This window comes from Uranotaenia lowii, chromosome 1 (genome assembly GCF_029784155.1).
Source record: "Uranotaenia lowii strain MFRU-FL chromosome 1, ASM2978415v1, whole genome shotgun sequence".
NCBI lineage: Eukaryota > Metazoa > Arthropoda > Insecta > Diptera > Culicidae > Uranotaenia > Uranotaenia lowii.
Window position 1 is genome coordinate 212,667,723 of NC_073691.1, and position 24,239 is coordinate 212,691,961.

The window sequence follows — 24,239 nt, forward strand, 5'->3', positions numbered from 1 at the left end:
ATTGAAAAGAGGGAAGACTACCAAACTATTTCAGGGAAAATTCTCGTAATCCCCTCCCCCCCCTTCCAAAATGCAAAAAAATAGGATTCTTAGTTTCGTAGACAACTTTTGAGCCAAAGACATGAGTCAGGTACGTGTGAATTGTGATATCCATTCTTTTTCATAAAACATAAAACGAAATTTAAAATCAACTTTATTTAGTTCAACAAATGTTTTTCTTAACAAAAGGTAACAGCTTTTTCCTTCGGTGCATCCATCCAATTTTGGCAGTTGAGTGATTTTTCTTCTCTAGGAAATCTTGAACGTTTCATGATTTTACCCGAACAGCTCCCCTCTCTTGCTTTCTCTGCTGAAATAAATTTGGGTGTTTGGTGTGACTGGCCACGATTTGAAGGCTGTGGAAGCATCGTCGTCGATAGCGTCTCCGATCGATGCTGCACCAATTCGTAATATATGATTGCAGCATAACAGTTCTGCAGGGACAATTCAAGGGTCTGCTGGTGAGATAGTAGAGGCGTGTTGTTAGCGGCTGATGTATGGCTTCGATTTTTCCCCTCGCGAAAAAAGGCGCAGGACCCAGGACCTTTGTTCCACTCGAAGTACCGAATCTTACTTAGAAGAACCATGTGGCTGATGAGAAGGAATCAAGAAAATGCTTCCCATCCGGGTCCACCCGGGGGCAATTTATTTTTTTGACTTGCTGTTGGATATTTTTCTTGAGGGGGTTACTGCTTACTTTTAATCCAATCAAACTATAAATAAATTTAACCCATCCTCCCCCGATCGGCGAGAAGTATGGTGGAAGGATTGAGAAAGATTGTTCGGAGCGCTCAGCGTGGGGGAGGACAGCCCTCGAGTTCAAGTTAAGCCAGAAGCGACGACGACGGCAAAATGATTGCAACCGTGGCGGAAGTCAGCAGCAGCAACGCCACCAGGGGTCCTCGGGAAACCGACTGCTGCAGGATTTGGGATCGAGAGGACGAAGCTGTAATCAGAGTGGGAACAAATTAGTTGCAGTTTAACAGCTTGTTATTCCAGATACGGTGGGTGGGTTTTGCTGGATTTCTTCGCAAAAGTGTTTAACTAAAGATTATGGACGCAGCACGGTGTGCTGCTGTGTTGTGGTGTTGATTGGTTTGGTAAGTTGGTTTATTTCTTGAGGGCTTTTTGACTACGCTTCTGTTTGCTCGATTAACGCAGACAGTTGTTTAAGTCATGGATAAATATTTTTATAATCCAGCAACAGTAATAAATAAAAAATTTTTGAAATCTAACAACTTAACAGAAAATTTTGAAAAATTAAAATCTCCTAATGCATATTGTTTTTGAATCAAAATCCAAGAGTATACATTTAGGCACTTGAAGGAAGTACTCCAGTATTTCTACTATTTTCGAAATGGCTTTTAAGCTTTTTGAGGTTGGCCCATTCGGCCGAAAGTCATTTAGCAGAAGGTCATTCGCTCGAATGTTAAGTCTTCAAAATTTGCGGAGCGTTAGTTTGATAGATGAACTAGATTGCGTCAAAATTTCATGTAAACATACCATCCAAGAGAGAAATGGCAGTTTGTCAAAGTCGGAAGAGAACATGCTGTTCACTCTATTTCATGTTTTAAAATAAGGCCAAAGCGTCGTAAGGCCGAATATACGATAAGCCGAATGGTTGTTCGGCCGAATGGATACTAGGCTATATGTTTGATTAACAAGTGAACCAAATGATATCTCTGTTCGAAAAAACGAGTGCTTTTTTATACTTTTTCAAAATTGATCATGTAAACTGATTGAGATTTAATGATGGCCTAACCATTTTCTGCTGATATTGTCCACACTGCATTTGAAAAAAGGTTTTAAATTCCACTTAGAAGTTCCCAAATAAATGGTACATAACTTTCTTTAATTTTTTTTTCAAATTTTCGTAATTCCTTAAAAAGTTGTTATTTCAATAGATTGATGTTTATTTCTGATTAATACTACTCTATAGAGCCATAAAGATTTAAAAATGATTGATAATAACGTGTTAAGTTGAATGCGTCCCGCCGAAAACGTTTTATGACTGTTTTTACCTGTTCATTTCCCCTACATTTTTCTTTTAATTCAGAAAAACGCATAATCCGACTTGAAAATTTTGAATCAAATGTTATCTTATCAGTAATTTTCTCCGGAAAATCGAATGAAGGCTATTTGTGCAATTGCACGCATCGTTCCCAATTTCAAAAATTTTTTAATACAGTTCAGAAAAAGTATGTTCGGACTGAAATGAGTTTTGCCCTTAATTCCTCTACATTTTTTTATTTAATTTTGAAATATAAGACTTATCTTGTGTGATTTTTTCTGTGGAATCGAATGAAGGCTATTTGAGCCATCGCACTCATCGAAAAATAGAGTAATCACAGTTTTACCCTCAATTTCTCTATAGTTTGGTTATTTTTCAGAAAAATGCTTGTTCGGACTTGAAAATGTTAAACCAAATTAGATCTATCTAGTGTGGTTTTTTTCCGAGGAATCGAATGAAGGCTGAAACAGCGGCTTTCGACTACCGTTGATATAAGATTACAAAACGGATGTTTAAACGAAATATTAGGAAAATTCGAAAAAAATGCGATTTTTCTATGACCGGACACCATATTGTTGTATATGACCGGGCAAGAAAATATCCAAAATTGAACATGATGTTTTTTACCTTTTTTTTTTAGGTCTACACTGCCGTTCTAAGCAAGAATGTCCCATGTGACTTTTGGGTCATTTTCACTTTTTTGCTGGAAACGGTCTCTTTTAGTGTTAACTTTAGAATAAAAACACAAACAAGTATACTTTGTTCTGAACTTATACGAAATTTTCATCAAGGTGGTTGTCTCTATGTTGATAGTTCTACGCAAGAATGTCACACTAGAGAAAATTCTATGAAAAATGCAAATTTTATCAAAAAAAATGTCTTAAGATGAGTTCAAACTGTTGAATTTAATATTATTCACAGAAAAGAACACTAAAATAGAGGGCAGCGGAGGAACGAGAAGCCTTGAGTGTTTTATTCAGAGAAATTTTCACTAAACACTTTTCGGTAGGCACTACTTACAAGATCCATACTCAACTATACATTTTTATAAACAAAGAGAAACGTATTTCTCAAATTGCGGTTTAGCATGAGTTTTTTGGGAAAAAAATAAACTACGCAAGCTTTTAAAATGATAGAAAAATTGTAGCCGTGTGACAGTTTTTCGTAGAACTAGCATCGGCATGCGTTCTGATTCTACGCAAAAGTGTCACACGGAGCATTTTTGGCTCTTATTTGCTGTTTTTTTTTGTAGGAAATGTAATTTTTTTGGCAGAAAACATTGTAAAATGATTAACTTGAACTGTTCACTATGAAAAAACTGTCGGTGAATTTTTAGTTTGAGAGAAAAATTGGAAATATAGCTGATATTTCAATCGCGTTTTTCTCGTTTGCACGTTTTTCCACATGGGACAATCTTGCTTAGAACGGCAGTACAGCCCCATCAAATGGTTAGCAGAAAATAAGGATTTAAAAACAACAATAATTTTAAATTTTGCTGCCCTGGCATAGACAGTTTTTGCTAGTTTTGCAGTGATTTGAGTCATTTGGCTACGTTTTTGTGCCGTTACCGACAACTTTGTTGAAGTTATTCGCAGTGTCCGGCCATAGACAACACTTTTGAAGATGAGTGAAAACTAACATAAAATTATTTTTCTTAGAGGTGTTGGGCAAAAGTGGTAGACATTTTGACACTTTTAGCACATTTCGAAAATTTTGCCATGCAAAAACATTTTTAAGAAGTGCCGCTTTTAAGTTTTTTTTACAACATGTGTTGTATTTTCGCATGCTGTGATGCAAAAATAGCAAGATCTCTATCACATACGGCTGAAATAGAAACAGTGCTGTAATAAAAACGCCCAAAGATCTTGAATCATTTTCGCATGGAAAAATTTTCAAAATGTGCTACAAGTGTCAAAATTTCTACCACTTTTTCCTAACACGAATGAGCTTGCTCTTACCACATGAATATGTTGTACCTAAATTTATTTTTCTAATATAGGTTTGTGATCATAATATTGAGGAGAACTGCAGTAGGCTTTGGTAGAATCGAACGTATATTTTTTTCCGCGTTTGTCAAAATCGTAGTCGTAAAATTCTTTTCCATATTATTGAATAGAGGGGAAATTAAATTAAGCAGTTTCCTCTAAAAGTGGAGATTGATCAACCTTAAAGGCTTCAAGTGAACAAGTTAAGCAAGATAGAGTGTTGTTTCCTCGACCAGCTGTGGTCCATTGATGCGGACGGGTCTGCACCGTTCTCTTTGGCAAAAATTCAAGAAAACTGAAGCTAAGTATTTTTATAAAACTAATTTTTGAAGCGAGTTTCATGAATTCGTAAATGTTTTTTGCAGCTGTTTTCGATGCACATTAAGTGATTTGAGAAGCGTTAGGATTCTGATTTATTTTCCAAACCGTTTTGCAGTTCAAGTTCAAAATTAAAGTTTTCCTTTTAGAATTTCACGGTTCGTTTGAGTTAATCAGTGATGTTTCTCCTGTCTGATTTTTTTTATTCTGCTTCTGATAATTTTTCAACAAAATTAACTAGCAATTACGATGTAACTGTAAAATATGACTTACAAAAATTTTAAGAGAATAAACTTTCAAAATAAAAATTTGACAATATAAATCATATTCTTGTACCGATCTTCATAGGGTTTTTTTTTTAAATCAGAAATGTATATCTCTATCTCGATATTTTTTAACAATCTTATTTTGTATTTTAATTTAGAAGAGCGAAACAAAGTCACTGAAATATTAAAGTGTGACAATGTCATTACCTGGTTTGTCATAATTTTAATGGGATTTATTTTGTAAATCCTTCATGATTCACAGTTAAAATGAAAGGTAGTATTGGAAAGAATCAACAAACAGCATACTCCCATTATCAGTGTTCTCAAAATCATCTGCAAGGAAATAACAGTTTTACTAGATGATTTCTAGTAATTTGTGAAACCTTTAGTAATTGCATTGCATAGTTTCATCAACGCAGTTGTTTTCAGATACAGTCGAAGGTCAATCAGTAAAAATAATATAAGCTTATTCGGATACCTTGGTTGAAAACAGTAGGTAAAAATTTCAAAAATTTCGTAGGCCTATTTTTGTTATTGTTGAAGCAATTGTTTTTGATTTTTGTTATAACAGAAGTAAGAAATTTACTTACTTCAAAAACGTTTTTCAATTTGTCTTTATAGAATAGCTAAATAAAAGTTCGTGAGCTCAAATTCTTAAGTACCAACCAGTATTAAACAACAAAAATATGAAGCAAAGATTGGCAACGAGCCGCAAAGTTTTTCAATAGAACTTTCTGCGAACGTTTCCCAAAATTCAACATGTTTTCAAATTGCATCATTTATAACTTTTTAATTCTTCATTCCATGTTTTTAAGGCTTAATTTGTATTTCTATTCAAGAGTCTTTTCTAGAATCAGTGATGTGTTAAGATAAAAATGAGGGAAACAGCTAGCTTGTAGGAAATTCGAATGGTTGCTTTTCCAATTATTCAAGAGTTCATAATTATTTTTAAATTTTTTAATTAAAACATCTCGTAGATATAATCGGGAGTTTACGAAGGAAATATCTAGGAGCATAAGAGGTATAGGTCAACCAAAGTTCGCACCATTTTCCAAAAATGGCTTATAATCCAAACCTCTCCCTTGCTAAAACAACACTTCCTGAGATACTTAATTACAGATTCACAGACGTATAGACGGTTACAATAGCTGGTGATACTGACTTATCATTGTTTCAGAGTTTTTCAAAACAAGCTTATGAAGAAAACTTCCTACAATTTGCTTAAAAATCTGGTAAACTTAGCTTATTAGAATTAACCGTAGAATTAGATTTTTTTCAAAAAAGTTTTTCATATCTTCATCAATATAATTCAGCTAAATCTTTCAAGCTCTTTGTAGAGTTGAGCATATGATAAGAGCGAGAAGAGGCTTGGTGAATCCAAATATAAGTCTTTAAACTGAATGAGAGAGACAAACTACGGAGAATCAATATTGCTACGATGACGAGAGTTAGTTGGTTTTCTACTGTTGTAACGTGTGGGTTAAATAAAGTGTCTTGTTATACTGTGAACGGTGGTGTCTTAATTAGTGAAGAAAATCATCGAACCTTTTGAGATCCTACAATTGGCGCATCCGATAGGATTCCAAACATCGAGTTCTTAGGTAAGAATTTTTTATTATTGGTGAAACGATTGTGAAAATAAAATGCAATGGAAAATTAGACGCACGATATTTTTTTTTCCTTACCCTCTTTGCTCATATTCTGCTGTAAAATTTGGTGCCTTTTGTTATATTGTTCCTTTGAATAAAAGATGTGAATGTTGTTTGGAATGGTCAGAGAGATAGCAGTTGATACGGAAATTTCGGTACTTTAAAAATCGAAACGACAAGATGGCAGTCACTGAAGCATTTTTTCCCCATTTATGTACTTTGTTCAAGTTAGAGAGTGGCCGAGACATAGGAGAATAAATTTGAGAGTCCGACAAACGTCGCAGCGAATGAAGTGGCCAAGACTCGGAAATAGATGAGAGTCCGACAATGGTGTCGCAGCAAATTGAGAAAGAGCCCGGTATGATTGCCGTAGCAGGATGTATGGATTTTGATTGTGTGCGAGAGTCCGGTTAATTGCCGTAGCTAGGGAATGAGAGTTAAAATTTGTTTGATTTTGTTTTGCGCATTGGGAGTCCCTGAGAGAGAAAGGGAAGACAAATAGAAAAATTTAATCGATTGGGACCGGTAAATTACCGTAGCTGAGGCAAGAGAGATAAATTTGTTTGATTTTGTTTTGCGCGTTATGAGTCCCTGAGAGTGAAAAGAAAGGGAAGGCAAATAAGAAAGTTGATTGAGGCCGGTGCATCGCCGTAGCTGTGTAATGAAAGAAACAAATTTGCATGATTTTGTTTGCGCGTTATGAGTCCCTGGGAGAGAAAAGAAAGGGAAGTCTGATAAGAAAGTTGGATTGATTGAGGCCGGTGCATCGCCGTAGCTGTGTAATGAAAGAAAAAAAAATTGTTTGATTTTGTTTTGCGCGTTGTAAGTCCCAGAGAGAAAAGGGGAAGGCAAATAGTTGAATTGGATGAGGCCAGATTATCTGAAGCAAGCTAAATGGAAAAGGGGGATACAATTAAATTGAAATTAGTTTTCTTTTCATACCAACGGGACCGGTAAATTACCGTAGCAGAAAGGATAAAGACAATGATTTGTTGATAATGCCATTATTTGTGCATAAGTCAAAAACTGCTAGTCCGCTTATGCGAATCACGGAGTAAGTTCCCAAACAGGAGTAAGGGGGAAGTCACAAATATGACGAGGCCAGTTGTTCTGAAGCAATTTTACCCGAGAAAAAAAAACATCTTGAGTTCCTTGGTAATAGAAAACGGGCAGATGCCGCAGCACCAAAGGAAAATCAGTTTGTTTGTTTTGGCGTGGGAATCCAATGATATGAAAGTGGTTGTATAACTTAAGTATGCGTTTTTGCAATGGAAGCAAGAGAGAATGTACATACATTATGGGAGCTACTCTGAAGCAAACCATTTGGTTTGGAATACTAGTAAACCGAGGCCGGTACAAGACCATCGCGAGAGTGAGAACCCCGAGTCCAAGTCAGTATCGAAGCATTGATAATTTTGGTGACCATTCTAAATCATGTCAACAAATTGATGGAAATAAGGAAAAATTAAATCATTAAATTCTTTGTATCTCACACGTGTTATAAAATATAAGAAAAAAATAAATAAATTTAATATTCTACTTAGTACAAAATTACACACATGAATGCTGGTTCAATCAATTTAATTGTGTTTTGATTATTTCGACAAAACAAACGTAAAAAAAAACTGAAACAATTTATTATGATTTTTTAACTGATCAGACCTAGAGTAGCAAATTATGAGCTCGCATTGTACGGTATGAATCTAGCCTTCATTAGGAAACTATTTTCTCTTTCACGTAGAATCATGGAGGACAAAGACTGGCCGTTGAACCCATTTAATGAAAACGTCGAACAATCACAGCTGCGTAGGGAATGGGAAGAATGGCATCGTTCTTTTGAGCTTATTTTGGAAATGAAAGGAATTGAATCACAGCATCAAAAACTTATACTATTACTTACTCGTGGGGGCCGCGGATTGCAACGCATATTTTACAACTTAGGACCAGTTCCGGAGGAAACATATCCAGAACCAGTCTCTATCCCGATGATGCCCAAGGAAATACCAGAATATGATAATGCTGTAATAAGATTGAGCAAATTTTTCGTAGGCAAACGGAATATCCGTGTTGAACTGGAATTTTTCCGCAATCTAAGGCAAAATGAAAACGAGACTTTCAATCAGTACCTAATGAAACTTCGCGCCCAGGCAGCTCGGTGTGAGTTTCAGGAACGTGAAGAACTCGAAATTCTTCAGCAGATAACTATGGGGTCATATGACGAACGTGTTAGAGACAAAGGCCTTGAAGGAACCATGAATCTAGATGAAATTACTAACTATGCCATTAACAGAGAAATGCTGATGCATCAGAAAAACAAGTCCAAGGATTTCGATCAAGGCTCATCTGGTGTCATGGCTGTAACTAATCAAGAGTTTTCCAGAACGTCGAATGGTGGCTCCGAAAGGCGTTTTGTGGAACGAAATGATCGAAATGTTTTTGATCGTCGGCCTGGACAATTTGTAGATCGTAACGGAAGACAGTTCTCAAATCGTAGAGGCGGTCGTTATATGCATCGTGGAGGAGGTTATAACCGATACAATGGGCGTTTTCCGAATTATCAAAATATTCAAAATCGTAATTGGAATAACAACCCAGTTGCTCGACAGATAGCGGGTGAATGCTACAATTGTGGACATTTTGGCCATAAGAGTACCGACACAAGATGCCCGGCAATGACGGCTGTTTGCAATAGGTGTGGCCAGATTGGGCATTTCGGCAAGAAATGTCCGAATAACGCACATTCTAACGTTCAATCAATTCGTCACAATCAGAACACTTCGGCAAGAATTAGAAACGAATGATTCAACAGAATGAGCAATGGAACGAGAACTTGCCACGACGCCCACAACCAGAAGACATTCAGCAGGTAAATTATAACTCAAATTAATGAATGGGACTTGTAGTTTGTAGGATCGTTTTGAGAATCCATATTGATTTTGTGAAATTTGTCATGTAATTTTCTTTTGTTTGATAAATATAAAACGAAATAAATAAAATAAAATCAAATAAAATAAAACATTTTTATTTACTAGGTCTCATTAAGTTTTCCTAACAAAGGAATTATCACATGTTTGGTTGGTGACTATCCCGTTGAGTTTCTTATTGACTCCGGCGCAGCAATTAATACAGTTACTGAAGAGGTCTGGACGGAGTTACAGAATCACAAAAAGTTCATTCACAAGCGAAACGTTTTATGCGATCGTAAATTTAATTCGTATGCGAGCCAGGACCCCTTACATGTTTTGGCTATGTTCGAAGCTCGTATTTTCATAAACGAATTAAAACCTACTTCATATGCGGAATTCTTTGTAATTCAGGGAGCAAATAAGTCATTATTAGGACGAAGTACAGCAGAGGAGCTCAATGTGTTGAAAATAGGCTTAGACGTTCAACAAATTGATGAATTGAAAAATTCAAAGTTTGAACCATTTCCGAAGTTTCCAAATGTTCTTATTAAGCTCTCAGTTGACTTATCAATACCGCCTAAGAAAATAGCGTATCTCCGAGTGCCTGAAGCTATGAAAGTAAAAGTTGACGACAGAATCTCTGAAATGCTACTGCAGGATATAATTGAACCCGTCACAGGTCCTCCGGAATGGATTTCTCCCATGGTTATCGTTCCCAAAGGCAAGGAGGATATTCGCCTTTGTGTGAATATGAAGTTCCCTAATGAAGCAATACAAAGAGAACATTACCCGATTCCAGTTATCGAGACATTTCTCAATACACTTCGAGGAGCGACGTACTTTTCGAAGCTTGACATAACTTCCGCATACTATCACATCGAGCTCCATCCGGAATCACGCAATATAACGACATTCATGTCAAGTAGAGGACTTATGCGCTTCAAGCGCCTAATGTTCGGAATAAACGCCGCACCGGAGATATTCCAACGCGTCATGACAGAAATGTTATCCGGCTTAGAAGGTGTTGTCGTATACATAGATGATATTGTTGTAGCAGGAAAAACCCAAGAAGAACATAACTCCCGATTAAAAGAGCTTCTATCCGTGTTGAAAGCAAATAATGCAAAACTAAATTATGAGAAATGTGTGTTTGGGGTAAAAGAGTTAGAAATATTGGGATTCAAGGTGAGTTCCTTGGGGATTAGTCCTACTGCAGAAAAGATTTCCGCCATTCAAAATTTTCGGTTGCCAAAGACCAAGGAAGAAGTTCAAAGCTTCCTTGGACTGGTAAACTTTGTTGGCCACTTTATTCCCGATCTATCAACTCGTACGGAACCACTTCGAAAGTTTATACGAGGAGAAGCTTGTACTTTTGGTAAAGAACAAGAAAACGCTTTCAACAACCTCCGATTCGAATTGGCGAACAACGTGAGAAAGCTTGGTTTCTTTGACCCGAAAGACGTAACAGAACTGTATGTAGATGCGTCACCTGTTGGATTAGGAGCTGTGCTCATCCAACGGGATGAAAAAATGTGTCCACGAATAATAAGTTTCGCCTCTAAATGCCTAACGAACGCAGAAAAACTGTACCCCCAGACACAACGTGAAGCTTTGGCCGTGGTCTGGTCCGTGGAAAAATTTTATTTATATTTATTCGGCCTGCAATTCACGATATTCACGGACCACAAAACACTTGAGTACATATTTGAGGGAAAGTACCGAGATGGCCGAAGAGCTTGTTCGCGTGCTCAAGGTTGGGCTCTTCGCCTACAACCCTACAATTTCAAGATCAAGCACATCAGTGGAGTTAATAATATTTCCGATGTTCTTTCCCGATTGTGCACGGAAGAGAGTCCAGCTTTTGATGAAAACACCCAGCATTTTCTTTGCGCAATTGGCGAACAACCACTGGCTATTACGCTGGAGAGCATTCAAAAAGAAACAAAAGATGATGAAACACTTACCGCTGTTATTCAGGCTCTCAAATCAGGCAGTTGGGATAAAGATCTATTCAGGTATCAAGCTTTTAATCATGAACTAGGTGTTATTGATGGTATTGTGGTACGCCAAGACCGCATCGTATTGCCACGAAAACTCAGACGTAAAGCGCTGGAAATAGCTCATCGTGGACATCCAGGTATCGTAGCTATGCGTAGAAATCTTCGACAATATGTTTGGTGGCCTTGCATGGACCGAGACGTCACCAGTGCAGTCGAAGAGTGTATTGGATGTGCAGCGGTTAGTAATGAGCACCCACCCGAAACGATGATGAGAAAGGATATGCCAGAAAGAGCATGGCAAGAAATAGCCATTGACTTCTTTACAGCTAAAGAGTGCGCAACGTTTTTGGTTGTTGTTGACTATTATAGCCGATTTTTACAAGTTGTTGAAGTGAAAAGTATCACAGCATCCAAAACAATTGAGGCCTTAACAAAGATTTTCAACGATCATACCTTTCCTGAGAAAATTCGATCCGATAATGGCCCTCCTTTCTCGAGCGAAGAATTCGGACGATTTTGCACCAACAGAAATATCAGGCTAGTCAGAACCATTCCCTATTGGCCCCAGATGAATGGTCTTGTTGAACGCCAAAATCGTGGAATACTGAAAGCCCTACGCATCGCAAAAGTATTAAAGACTGATTGGAGGAAAGCTCTGGAAGAGTATGTTTTTATGTATAATACAACACCCCATGCTGTAACCGAAAAACCTCCAATGGAACTTCTTACCGGTCGTCCAGTAAAAGTCTTACTGCCATCGCTACGAACTGATCCTATGTGGTACAGAGATGAGAATACCAGAGAAACCGATACTATAAAAAAGTTTCAAGGCAAGCAATACGCTGATAAACGCAGGCACGCTCAAACCTCAACAATCTCAGTAGGAGATCTCGTGATGGTGAAAAACTTCGAATCCGGAAAGTTGGAACCGACTTATAAGCTTGAAAAATTCAAAGTTTTATCAAGAGATGGCAACGATGCTGTAATTGAGAACAACGATGGAACAAAATACCGCCGAGCGGTATCCCACTTGAAAAAATGGCCTTCACCTTCCACCTCAAACTCTTCTGGAGGTTATTCAGAAATGGACATTGACAGCCCGAGTATTTCGACTTTCCCATACCTATATTCACAATCTCTAATTCAAACTTTAAAGATTCTTCTACAGGTCATTCAACAGCAGAAATGGATATCGAGGCTCCCGGTACTTCATCAACAGACACCGAAGATCCAAGAAGACCGCAAGCGCAACCCACAGATGATGCACCAGGAAGCTCGTATACGGAATTGGATGCCAAGCGATACAATTTACGGAGAAGGAGAAGGATGTAGAGTTGAGCATATGATAAGAGCGAGAAGAGGCTTGGTGAATCCAAATATAAGTCTTTAAACTGAATGAGAGAGACAAACTACGGAGAATCAATATTGCTACGATGACGAGAGTTAGTTGGTTTTCTACTGTTGTAACGTGTGGGTTAAATAAAGTGTCTTGTTATACTGTGAACGGTGGTGTCTTAATTAGTGAAGAAAATCATCGAACCTTTTGAGATCCTACACTCTTGAGATTTGATAATTTGATACATGGAATTCTCAAAAGTAGAAGATTAAGCTTTTGTGATTTAAAACAGTATTCATAATGTTAAACAATACACCAAAAAATATATAATTCTCTGTAAAACTTAGTTCGAAAAGATTGCATGTTTCTTTATCAACAAAATCACTAGAAATCAAATCTATAACAAAAACCCTGTGCATGATTTTTTTAATAACATCCAATTTTTATAAGTAATAAAACATAAAAAAAAACAAAAAATAATGCAGAATAAACATGTAATTTTACATTATATTTGCGATATGAATTCCTCAACGAAATAGTCATTCTGATAATTTTAACACATGCGGAGCAAATGCGAGATTTTTCGTTATATATCTTCCACGAATGTGTTACAATCAGAGGCATTTCTTGAATATTATAAATATATAAACTGATCGTTATTCTATGACAATTCTATGGTTATGGCAATACAGAGGTACGAAATTGGTTAAAGTGGTTTCTGAGATATAGAATGTCGAATATCGGAGTTTTTTGGCTAAAATTTTCTCGCGGTCTTTAATGTGTGAATTTGGTTTGAAAACTCATTTACAAGCTGATTTTGGAGGCTAATTTGGAATCAGAATTCTAAATCTGAATTCAAAATTTGAATTCTGATCAAAACAAAAATCAAGACTAAAATTTTAAATATCTACCAACAATTGAAATTTGTTTCAATTTGACTGAGTGAATCATGATTTTTTAGAATATGATATTCGAATTAGGAATCTGATTCTAAGTGCTCGAATCTTGATCGTCATTTCGAAGCTTTGATATGTTGGAATTCTGCATGAGAATAAAGTTTAAGAACTTCGTATCAGAATGTGAATATGAAACAAATCTTCGGGATGGTTTCTTATTTTTTGTACATCTAGTAAATTATTATCAAAATATTGAACATGGATATGAGTTTCGAAAATTGGAACGATGATTCCACAACAGCTATACATATCTGGGCTTTGGATATAGCTCAGTTGGCAACTCAGTTGCCTTCTGAGCCGATGTGCTCGAGTGCGGGCCCAAGAGTAAACATCGAACACAGTTGTACTTGGTAAGTTTTTCAATAACTGTCCGCAAACTGCAACGTTGATAAAGTTCCGAATGCCATAAAGATGTTAAAATGATCGAAACAAAAAAAATCGATATCTATCTTCTAATGATGTTTCAAAAGAAAATCAAGAATCCTAAACTGGATACAGAATCCGAAACATGAAAACAGAAATACAATTTCGATTTTGTTAATACGGAACCAGAACCTCGGAAATGAGTTTGATCTAATTTAAAATTTAATATTCAGAAATTAATCTATCAGCAAGAAAGACTTTTTCAAAAAACTGTAGCAGAATTTCGAACTTGGAATTCGTTTTCGAGGTTTTGACATCAGTTCTGATTCAAAATTATTGTTCTTAAATCACCTTAATCAATCACCAAAATTTGATGAAGAATTTAAAACTTTGGGTGTTGAGTACAATACCTCGCTTGCATTTCCTGGACCCTCATGAGGGGGGCCTATGGCAATGCCCATGATTTTCTGGACATATTCACCAAATAAAAGTACATTCTCATAGATTTGGGTCGTGTTTGAGGAAATATATTGAACTTATTCGCATTTCATACACTTTTTCCCCCATTGTGCGTTGGTTCAAAAGATTGCTGACTCCTGATATAAGAAATATGTTTTATCTTTTGATCGCTGGAAGGTTAAAAAAAAGAATTTATTCGCTTGCAAAGTTAACTTAACTAAAGCTATCACATCAAAAAATCTCCATCTTATACAGTAGAGCTAGGAATAAAACGAAATAAAACAAACCCGCAAACCCGGGGAAAAAATTGTTTGATAAATTACCTTGACATGACCACTTATCCTCGGAGAGATGGCCAAATTCTCGCTTGCACTTACAGATCATTTGTCCCCGGCAGTAAGCATTCGGGATGCAGTGGCTGTCGTACTGGCAGCGTCTTCCGATGGCTGTGCAGCATTCATTCATTCATTCATTCGTTCGTTCGTTCCCGGAAGATGGTCGATGGTGAATGCATGCAAATAATCACGACGAGAAAGATATGGAAAAGGCGATTAAGATGGATTAGTTTTCCTGCGGTTATCTGCTCTCCTTGGGATTTTTCCCGACGACCGTGTATGATTGGGGAGCTCTGCCGTTTGCGGATAAAGCTGGTTTTGTGACAGGCAATTATCTGGCGTCCTGCTTTGATATGCTGATAGTTGGACGGTTGAGAATTTTTCTTTTAAACGACTCGAAAGAATATGGAAAAATTCTTAAATTGAAGCGAATATCGTGAAATTATTTTTCCTTCACGTATTCAGAGAATAAAAATATTGGGAAAACATCTAGGTACTTGTGGATTCGAAGGTTCGAAAGCTAGTTTGTTGAAGTTGCTCTCAGACTCAAAAAAAACCACCCAAACCCTGAAGCGAGACACGTGTACGAATAAATTGCGTCAATGGTTTGAAGGATCGGAATTGCTTTTCCAAAACACTGAACCAAACCAGTGATCTGTATTCCTAGACGAAAATCGGGAATTTGTGTTTCGTTCAGGTAGGTAGTGCAGTATTTTGCTGTGATTCGAGGGATTCCGATACCCAAGTGGAAGTGCCATTCAAACAACAATTTCAGCACCGGAATGCTCAGTGGATTGCATACAGGAACTACCGATGTGGACCGCGGATGTTGATGATGATGCACCCTTCTCTAGGAACACGTTTTTTATCTCCGGTTCATTCGCTAACCAGGAAAATTATTCTACATAGTAGCATTTGTAGGGACTGAATCCGCGAGCCAAGGTGAGTGGGTGGAATAGATAAAATGTTCCGCGGTGATATTTTTCCTAACCGTTGTCTATTATTTTTCAGCACCAGGATATTTTTTCGTCAACCTAGAAAGCTTCCATTGAGTTGACTGGTTGGCGTGTCATGGCGCGAGCTCACATATTCAGTTGAACGGTTTTGTGACTTGCGAAAAAAAACTTTTTGGGATCTGTCTCCTTCAATAGGAAAACCCGAATCGCTCGAACACTTTTGTATGTACGTCTGGCTTGGGACTACTGGGAGAAATCATCATGTGCCTCAACTTTGGAGCTTCCAACTACGACATCATCAACATACCGAAGCAGTTTTTGCTACTTGGAAAACGTTTGCTGATGTTTGGGGACTATTATTCTGAGAGCGTGTACAAACAAATAACACAATTTAAATATACTTTCTGTTTTTCGTGCTACTTTCAACTGACACGGAGGGAAACCGCAACTATTTTTGACTTATTTATGTCCATAACAATTATTTTTAATCGTGATACATCAAATGGTTATAACAGGTTAAAGCACTTCAAAAGGATTTTAAAACTGGACATTTTTCTCCGTTAAAAAACGATCCTCATGTCTGATCTGCTGTACTCCGAACAGTGTTGACGAACTAAACATTTTCCCGGAAAGCCAATGTCGTTCGAGTAAAATGGTTTTGTAAAAAACCACCAAAGACGTCGAATTGGAGCTTCAAAATGGATGCAGACTTCAAATAGGACGACATCGGAAACGATAAACAAACGTACCTCCACACTGGAATCGTGCAAGATGAATATTAAACTTTCCCAGAAGTCGCAATATTTATTGCACATGTTTGCAATCTATCGAGCATTTGTTTTGCGTTTTCCTGTTGTGTTCTGTTGTTGTTAGCTGATAGAACACACACTTGTCTACCGGCACGTTTTCTTCGAACAAGAGTTTGGGTTTCGATTAGTAGAAACATGAGGGCTGCTGATGCTCTTTTTTATCAGGAACGGTAGGGCAAATTCACTTCCGTTTACGAAATTAGCATAATCGAGTTCAATATTTGTCGTTCTGCTACTTTTTGTCCTTTTCAAAATTGAGTAAACGGCTCCATTGAATTACGCAATAGTTTGACGCCCACCTTTCGGGGAATTTTTGAACATTTTTTTTCGGCTTTCGAGCACAAAATAAAAATGTGAAAACCAACTCACCTCCGACGCAGGTTTTGCCCTCCGGCTCATCCGGTCGATATCCTTCGGCACAGTCGCAACTTTGGCGGCGCGTATCGCAGGTGTGGGCGTACTGGCGGCAGTCCTCCTGGGACGTGCAGTATTGACCGAGCTCTGGGAGAGAAACATCGAAAGAATTAATATTAGGGGATTTTTTTTATCATGGGGTAATTTGCGCCGGCGGTCTTCAGATTATCCCAAAAATAAAAAATGGCTTATTTTGGGCGAGTTAAGAACGCATGGTTTATGAAAATATTTTCAAAGAAATTTTAGTTTAGATTTGTAGGTAAAAGAACCTGTTTCAAGTGCAAATAGCCTTGTCAGTTTCTAATAAATAATCATAAATAGTACATTAAAACGAAATTAAATCAATTGATATTTCGTTTTCAAGTCGTCAATATGAGTCAAATTGAATTTTTAGAGAAATAAGAAAAAAAAATTCTTTATATTTCTTCAGTGATACCTAATACAATCATTTTTTATTTTTTATTTAATTTATCTCCTGCATATCCTTCATCTCATCTCTACATTCATTCTAACCTCTATTCTAAATCGAAACTTTTTACTTAACGACTTGTTTTTCACAAGATTTTGTTTATCACTCATCTTTCTTCTACATGAAATTCTAAGCAAAACCTGTTGTTTATTTTTCCAAATATCTTTCCTCTTAATTCCACAATCCATTCTTACCCCAGGCTTTTCTATTAATTTTTTGCATATCGTTCATCTCATCTCTTTGAAATCAACGCTTCCTAAGTCAATCCATTTTCTCCACTGAAAGGCCAAATCAAAACAATCAGCAGCAGCTGTCTAAAAAATCTGCGCTTTCTAAGTCGATCCGTCTTTTTCCACCGGAGGGCCAAATCAAAACAAACAATCAGCAGCGGCAGCCTTAAATATCTGCGCATCCAGAGTCAATCCGTTTTTATTCTAAGTCCAAATCAAACAAACAATCAGCAGCAGCAGCCTTACAAATCTGCACTTCCTAAGCCAATTCTGTCATATTCTACCGGAAGGAAAAATCAAACAAACAATCAGCAGCAGCAACCTAAAAAATTAGCGCTTCCATAGTCAATCCGTCTTTACCCACCGAAAAGCCAAATCAAAACAATCAGCAGTGGCAGCCTTAATAATCTTCGCTTCTATAACCAATCCATCTCATTCCACCGGAAAGCCAAATCCAAACAATCAGCAGCATCAGTTTTAAAAATCTGCGCTTCTAAAGCCAATACATCTTGTTCCACCGGAAAGCCAAAGGCCAAATAAAAACAATTAGCAGCAGCCTTTAAAATCTGCGCTTCTTTAGCCAATCCGTTTTTTTTCCACCGGAAGGCAAAATCCAAACAATCAGCAGCAGCAGCCTTGAAAATCTGCGCTTTTAAAGCCAATTCGTCTTATTTCACCGGAAGGCTAAATCAAAACAAACAATCAGAAGCAGAAGCTTTAAAAATCTATGCTTCCGTAGCCAATTCCGTCTTATCCCACTGGAAGGCCAAATCCAAACAATCAGCAGCAGCAGCCTTAAAAATCTGCGCTATTTGTGCTTATTCTACCAACAACGCCATTGTCGTGAATTTACGAATCTTTATTCACTTAGGCACGATTCACTTAAGCACGTTTGTCGCTCACAAGAATTAATCTATGACTGACTTGGTTTTGTTTGTTTTGCCTAGTGTTGCCAAAATAACAAATGTGGTCAAAGAAAATAATTTTATTCTATAAACCTTCAGTGATGCCGAATATTTTTTAAATTTAATTTATGTCCTGCATATCCTTCATTTCATCTCTACACCAGGGTGCAAATTGTCAGATAACTCAAGGCAACAAAATTCACACTTTTCCGAGGTGCAAAGAATTTTAGAGGTAATTTTAAAGAAAATTTTGGGCACGTATCCAAAGATTTATTTTGTTTGTTTCTATCAGCCCTATTTATCGAGATAACTTTGGATGCTGAAAGAGCAGCATTTGACAGAAATATTAAGGAATTAGTCCAAAAATTTTTTCGATTCACCCCACTTTAAAATATTTGTTTTGAAGTGTTAAAAATTGATCGAGTTTTCCTGTCAATGAGTCATTGTTTAAGATGAGTTAAAAAAGAGGAACATTAACTTGTAATTACACAATAATTTGAACTAAAAATCTCCCCGGTAACAGGTCAATTCCCTATTAGCTCTGATGTGCTTTTAAGCTCTTCCACCCATAAGCATTCATTCCCAGAACGAGCAATAACTAGTCGTCAGAATGTGCCATGTGCCAGTATTCGCAGCAAGTATGTAGTTAGGTATTTGTGTGGGTAGGTACCTACCTAACATGGACGAACATTCTTTCGATGAATTAAGCCTTGGGTCGTAGAACATCGTATGTCGCATCCAATTACCGGTCGACGTGCAACCGACAGCAAGTTTCCTTCCTTCTTTCCACCCAAAACCCAACGGGGACAGCCATTTGGATGGGGGTTTGGAAGGTCAGGATTAAGTTCGGGCTAGTCGTCTCGGATGAAGTAGGTAAGAGGATCTTCCCCGGTATGTTTTTTTTTTTCAAGTCTAATCCTTGATCCCTTTAGAATCTTCATTTGGGATGGGAGATTGTTCTGTCTGTAGCTTATATGCATACATAAATACAAACTCACCATATGCTATAGGAGATTGAACGGATGCAAAGATTCTGTTGTGTGTGTTCAAATTAAACGGGAATTTGGTTTGCCGGGAGAAATTGGCAGCAGGGGAGCTTATGTGAATTAATTTAATTAAACTCACGCTGACATTTGCGAATCCCTTCGGTTGAAGTAATTATAAGATTTAATGTATTTCAAAACAAAGTCAGTTCGACGAAGCACAAAATTAAAGCTACCAACAAGTTGAAGGCACCGGAAAGCAGTTGGGAAGCACAAACAGCAAATAACTCGAATAAGGTTTGAAAATGGGTTGCCCTCTTCAGGTTTAACTAATAAAAATGGGAAAAAACCAAGTCTCAACGTTCATGCGAAGGCTTGGGAAAATCCCCGAAATTCAAATACTTTTTCTTCTCCTTCCTCTTCTGATTCTAACAATTTTGTTGATTTGGGTGAGATTACTGAGGAAAAATTAAAATTTTTGCATCAAAATTTAATGGAAATGATGCAACTTATGTTGAAAGCAAATTCAATGTTTGAAGCTTTCCAAACTTCTTTTAATTATGCTAACAAAATTATTATGACTTTACGATTCCCTCATGGATCCAAATAGATGTTTAAATATTATGAATTGGAACGCTAGATCTTTGCTGGCTAACCAAGACGAGTTCTTTTTATTTTTGAAAACTCAAAACATACATATTGCTGCCATCACTGTAACTTTTTTAAAGCCAGACAATAACTTGAAAAGCAATGCTTTCTTTAAAATTTTACGAAATGATCGACTTGATCGACAAGGTGGGTGTGTAGCTATTGTCATCAATAGTCGTCTCAAATTTAGACTTCTTCCTTCTTTCAATACAAAAGTTTTAGAAAGAATTGGAATTGAATTAGAAACTTCTATGGGGAAAATTATAATTGTTGCCGCATATTTGCCTTTTCAATGTAGCGGTGAACAGAAAAATTTTTTGAAGGGAGATTTACAAAAACTCACCAGAAATAAATCTAAATTTTTTATTATTGGTGACTTTAATGCAAAACACCGATCTTGGAATAATATTTCATCAAATTCAAATGGGAATATTTTGTTTAATGACTGCTCTGCAGGTTATTATACTGTTGAATATCCTAATGGGCATACTTGTTTTTCTTCAATTAGAAATCCCTCCACAATTGATTTGGTTCTAACGGATTTAGGCGAGCATTGTAGTCAATTAGTTACTCATGCGGACCTCGATTCAGACCACCTTCCAGTAACATTTTCTTTATCCCAAAGTCCCATTGAAAACCCTTTAAAATCAACTTTTAATTTTCAAAAGGCTAACTGGGAGCGATATATGAATTTTATTGAACGTAATTTAGATGTAAACGTTCCATTGAATTCAATAGAAGATATTGATTTGGCTGTAGAAAATTTGACAACTTCAATAGTCAATGCTAGAGCCGCTTCAATACCTAAAGTTAAACATAGGGTAAATGATCTTGAGCGGAACTAGTCAAAATCTGATCTTGAGCGGAACCATTTACTTTTCCTAAGATCTAGGCAATGATTGTTTATGAATCTTATCAAATTGTTGAAAAAACACTTTTTCAAGATCTTTTCATACAAGCATTGACATTTTTGCTTAAATTTATTAACTGAAATAATGATATTAGAAGATTTAAAAACATACCAATTTCTGCTGCAATTTCCATCAATCTACGCTGACTTTGAACGTCAATTTATGTCATCCTTGACCGTTGAAAACTGATTCTCAATAAATAAAACGGTAGAAAAACTCATAAAAAACATTATTCGGGTTTTTGTTACAAGTTTTCCTTGAAAATATCAAATAATGGCGTAGTTTTTAAAAGTAAAATATGATCTTGAATGGAACCATCTTTGATCTTGAGCGGAACTACTAGCTTCCGAAATATACCGCTAGGTGCGCTGCCTTATGCCTTATGTCTCACACGCGGTTTTTTACCCCTGAATGTATGCAGCACCTTTGTATTTTTCTTATAACATCAGTTTTAGGGACAGAAATGATGTAAAGTTAAACTCGAATAGAACAAAAACTAATTAATTGGTGTAACCGCGTACCAAAATAGGCACACAAAAAGTTTAATTTCTTGGGGTAAAAGAAATGTGTTTTTGATTCTTTTTTTCAGAGTGACGACGGGAAGAAGGAGGAAGGCTTTCATACATATTTTTTGGCATTATTCGAGAACTAATGAAACCAATAAAGTTAAGTATTTATTTCAGAATAAGAATCAATCTTCATTGCCATTACTTTTCGTACTTTAAGAAGTAGCTTTCTTTTAAAGAGGTTGTTTTAGATGTTCACATTCCAATTGAAAACGATATACTATCTTGTAAGCAAAAATTCAAATTGTTTTACACACATTCCTTCAGTTTTACGAAGTGTAGCAAAGCACACCGGGTTAGTTATTTTATAATACTCCACGATTCAATTGGTGGCATGGTATTGAAAACCTATCCGATTCCCTTGTGTTTGACTTTACACTTGAGCTTGAACTAGAAATCGGTTTGAGAAATACTTGTTTTATCAGTTGAGCTAAATAATGAATGTTTCCATAAATTTTTAATATAAATAAATATTAACGTGATTCATAAGAAACTGAAATTTATTATAAACTTTATTTTATGAATGAGTTGCTTAGAGCAAAGTTGCCGAAATCACAGAAAAGTCTGTTATTTCACAGAATTTTGAGGAAACTTTTCAACACCACTCTTATGATTTGTCTTGGTACATCTTTATACCACAGAGAACAGACATCGGGCCCCGAACAAAAATTTGTTGAAATCGTGTGTGAGAATACCCACCTAAGTTTCAAACCAAATTCGTAAGTGGACTAACATCCATAAGATGTCGCTACCAGTACACATATTTTTCCATTTTTTCGACACGCTTAGAAATTAATACTCATAACTTATCTTAAAGGAGGCCATTGCAATGTATGAGAGTAACACAACTTTTTGTGTAATAAATTTTAAGAACATCTTGATTTTAAAAAATGCAAATCATATTTCAATCATACTTTAATCGCTGTCATATGTACCAGCATATGCCCTATATTGTTCAATCAATATTGACGCTGAATGGAAAGTTGAATTCCAAGTTTTAAAGTATGTCTGTCAGTAAATAGTTTTCTAGAACAGAGAATGTGAACATAAATGTTATAATTGTTAATTATAGGTCGGTTTTCCGGTTGATGTTATCTTGTAACTCATGTTTATAAATAACTTTAATCATTTCTACTGATGACTAACCCTGAGTTACAAGTCCTCATCTATCGATCTCAGGTAACATCAACCAGAATATCGAGCCATAGTTTACAATTATAACATTTATGTTCACATTTTCTGTTCTAGAAAACTGTTAACTGATTGTAAAATCCCAACACATACTTTAACACTTGGAATTCAACTTTCAATTCAGCGCCAAAATTGTTTGAACAATATGGGGCATATGACAGCGGTCAATTGTGATTGAAATATGATTTGCATTTTTTTAAAATCATGATGTTTTAAAATTTATTACATCAAAATTTGTGTTACTGTCATACATTGCACTGGCCTCCTCTGAGATAAGCGATGAGTATTAGTTTCTAAGCGTGTCAAAAAAATGAAAACAAAAATAGGTGTACCGGTAGCGACATCTTATGTATGTTAGTCCATTTACGCATTTGGTTTGAAACTTAGGTTGGTATTCACACACACGTGTTGAGCTCCAGCGCGAACTCTGTTCTCTGTGTTTATACCGGAGATTGCGGGTTTTTACGCAAAAACATTAATTTTTGAACTTTAAAATCTTCAAAGTTGAAATTTAATTGAAGTTTTCACAGTTACACATGTATTAGGAATAAGAGCTATTAAAGATGTTGACAGAAGAAAATGGTTCCTCTCAAGATCATATTTTAGTTCCGCTCAAGATCAGCGTGGTTCCGCTCAAGATCAGAATTCTTACTTCAGAAAAACAGCTCCAGAGTTATTAGGATTTACTCTAAAATATTCTAAAAATCATCATTAGAAAGAAGAAACCAAGATCTATCCGCTGAAATGAAAAAAAATTTGTTCGGGTATAACCGAAACCCATACCGCTTGATCAACTGTTCCGAGTTGCGTCGAATTGAGCCAATTAGTTCCGCTCAAGATCATTTACCCTAATTTTAATCAACCTTTAATTGAAAATGATCTTCAGTTTTTGATACGACTGAAAAACATTCGTCGACGCCAATTTCAACGAACTAGGGATCCTTATTTGAAATTAATTTATTGCGACCTTCAAAAAGAGATCAAACGTCGTTTAAATTTCATTCGTAATGAAAATTTTGCTAAAGCAGTAGAGGATATAAAACCCTACTCAAAGCCATTTTGGAAATTAACTAAAATTCTAAAAAAGCCCCAGAAGCCAATTCCTACTTTGAAAGATGGGGATAAACTTCTTTTAACTAATTCAGAAAAAGCTCAAAAATTAGCCCAACAATTTGAGTCTGCTCATGATTTTAATTTAAACGTTGTAAGTCCAATTGATGCTCAAATTTCCCTAGAATTTGATGATATTCTTTCTAAGCAAATTGTGTTTGAAAGTTCTTGTGAGACAAATATTGATGAACTTAAATTGATTTTCAAAAAATTTAAAAATATGAAAGCCCCGGGGGAAGATGGGATTTTCTATATTCTTATTAAAAAGTTGCCTGAAAGCACTTTAAATTTTTTAGTTAAAATCTTCAATAAATGTTTTCACTTGGCTTATTTTCCCAATAAATGGAAAAATGCCAAAGTAACTCCAATTTTGAAACCTGGAAAAAGTGCTTCAGAGCCTTCAAGTTATCGACCAATTAGTTTG

The 24,239-nt window shown here is 36.3% G+C and overlaps 1 protein-coding gene across 1 annotated transcript in view; it reads right to left on the bottom strand.

The window, feature by feature from the left end:
* Window positions 1-176: 176 nt before the first annotated feature.
* LOC129746965 (uncharacterized) overlaps window positions 177-24,239 on the bottom strand; it is a 47,119-nt gene continuing 23,056 nt past the window's right edge. The window contains exons 3-5 of the mRNA XM_055740940.1: window positions 16,758-16,889; window positions 14,612-14,734; window positions 177-985 (exon numbers count right to left, since the gene is read on the bottom strand). Of these exons, the coding sequence (XP_055596915.1) occupies window positions 864-985; window positions 14,612-14,734; window positions 16,758-16,889 (377 nt within the window). The 3' untranslated portion in view covers window positions 177-863. The remainder of the gene's footprint in view (window positions 986-14,611; window positions 14,735-16,757; window positions 16,890-24,239) is intronic.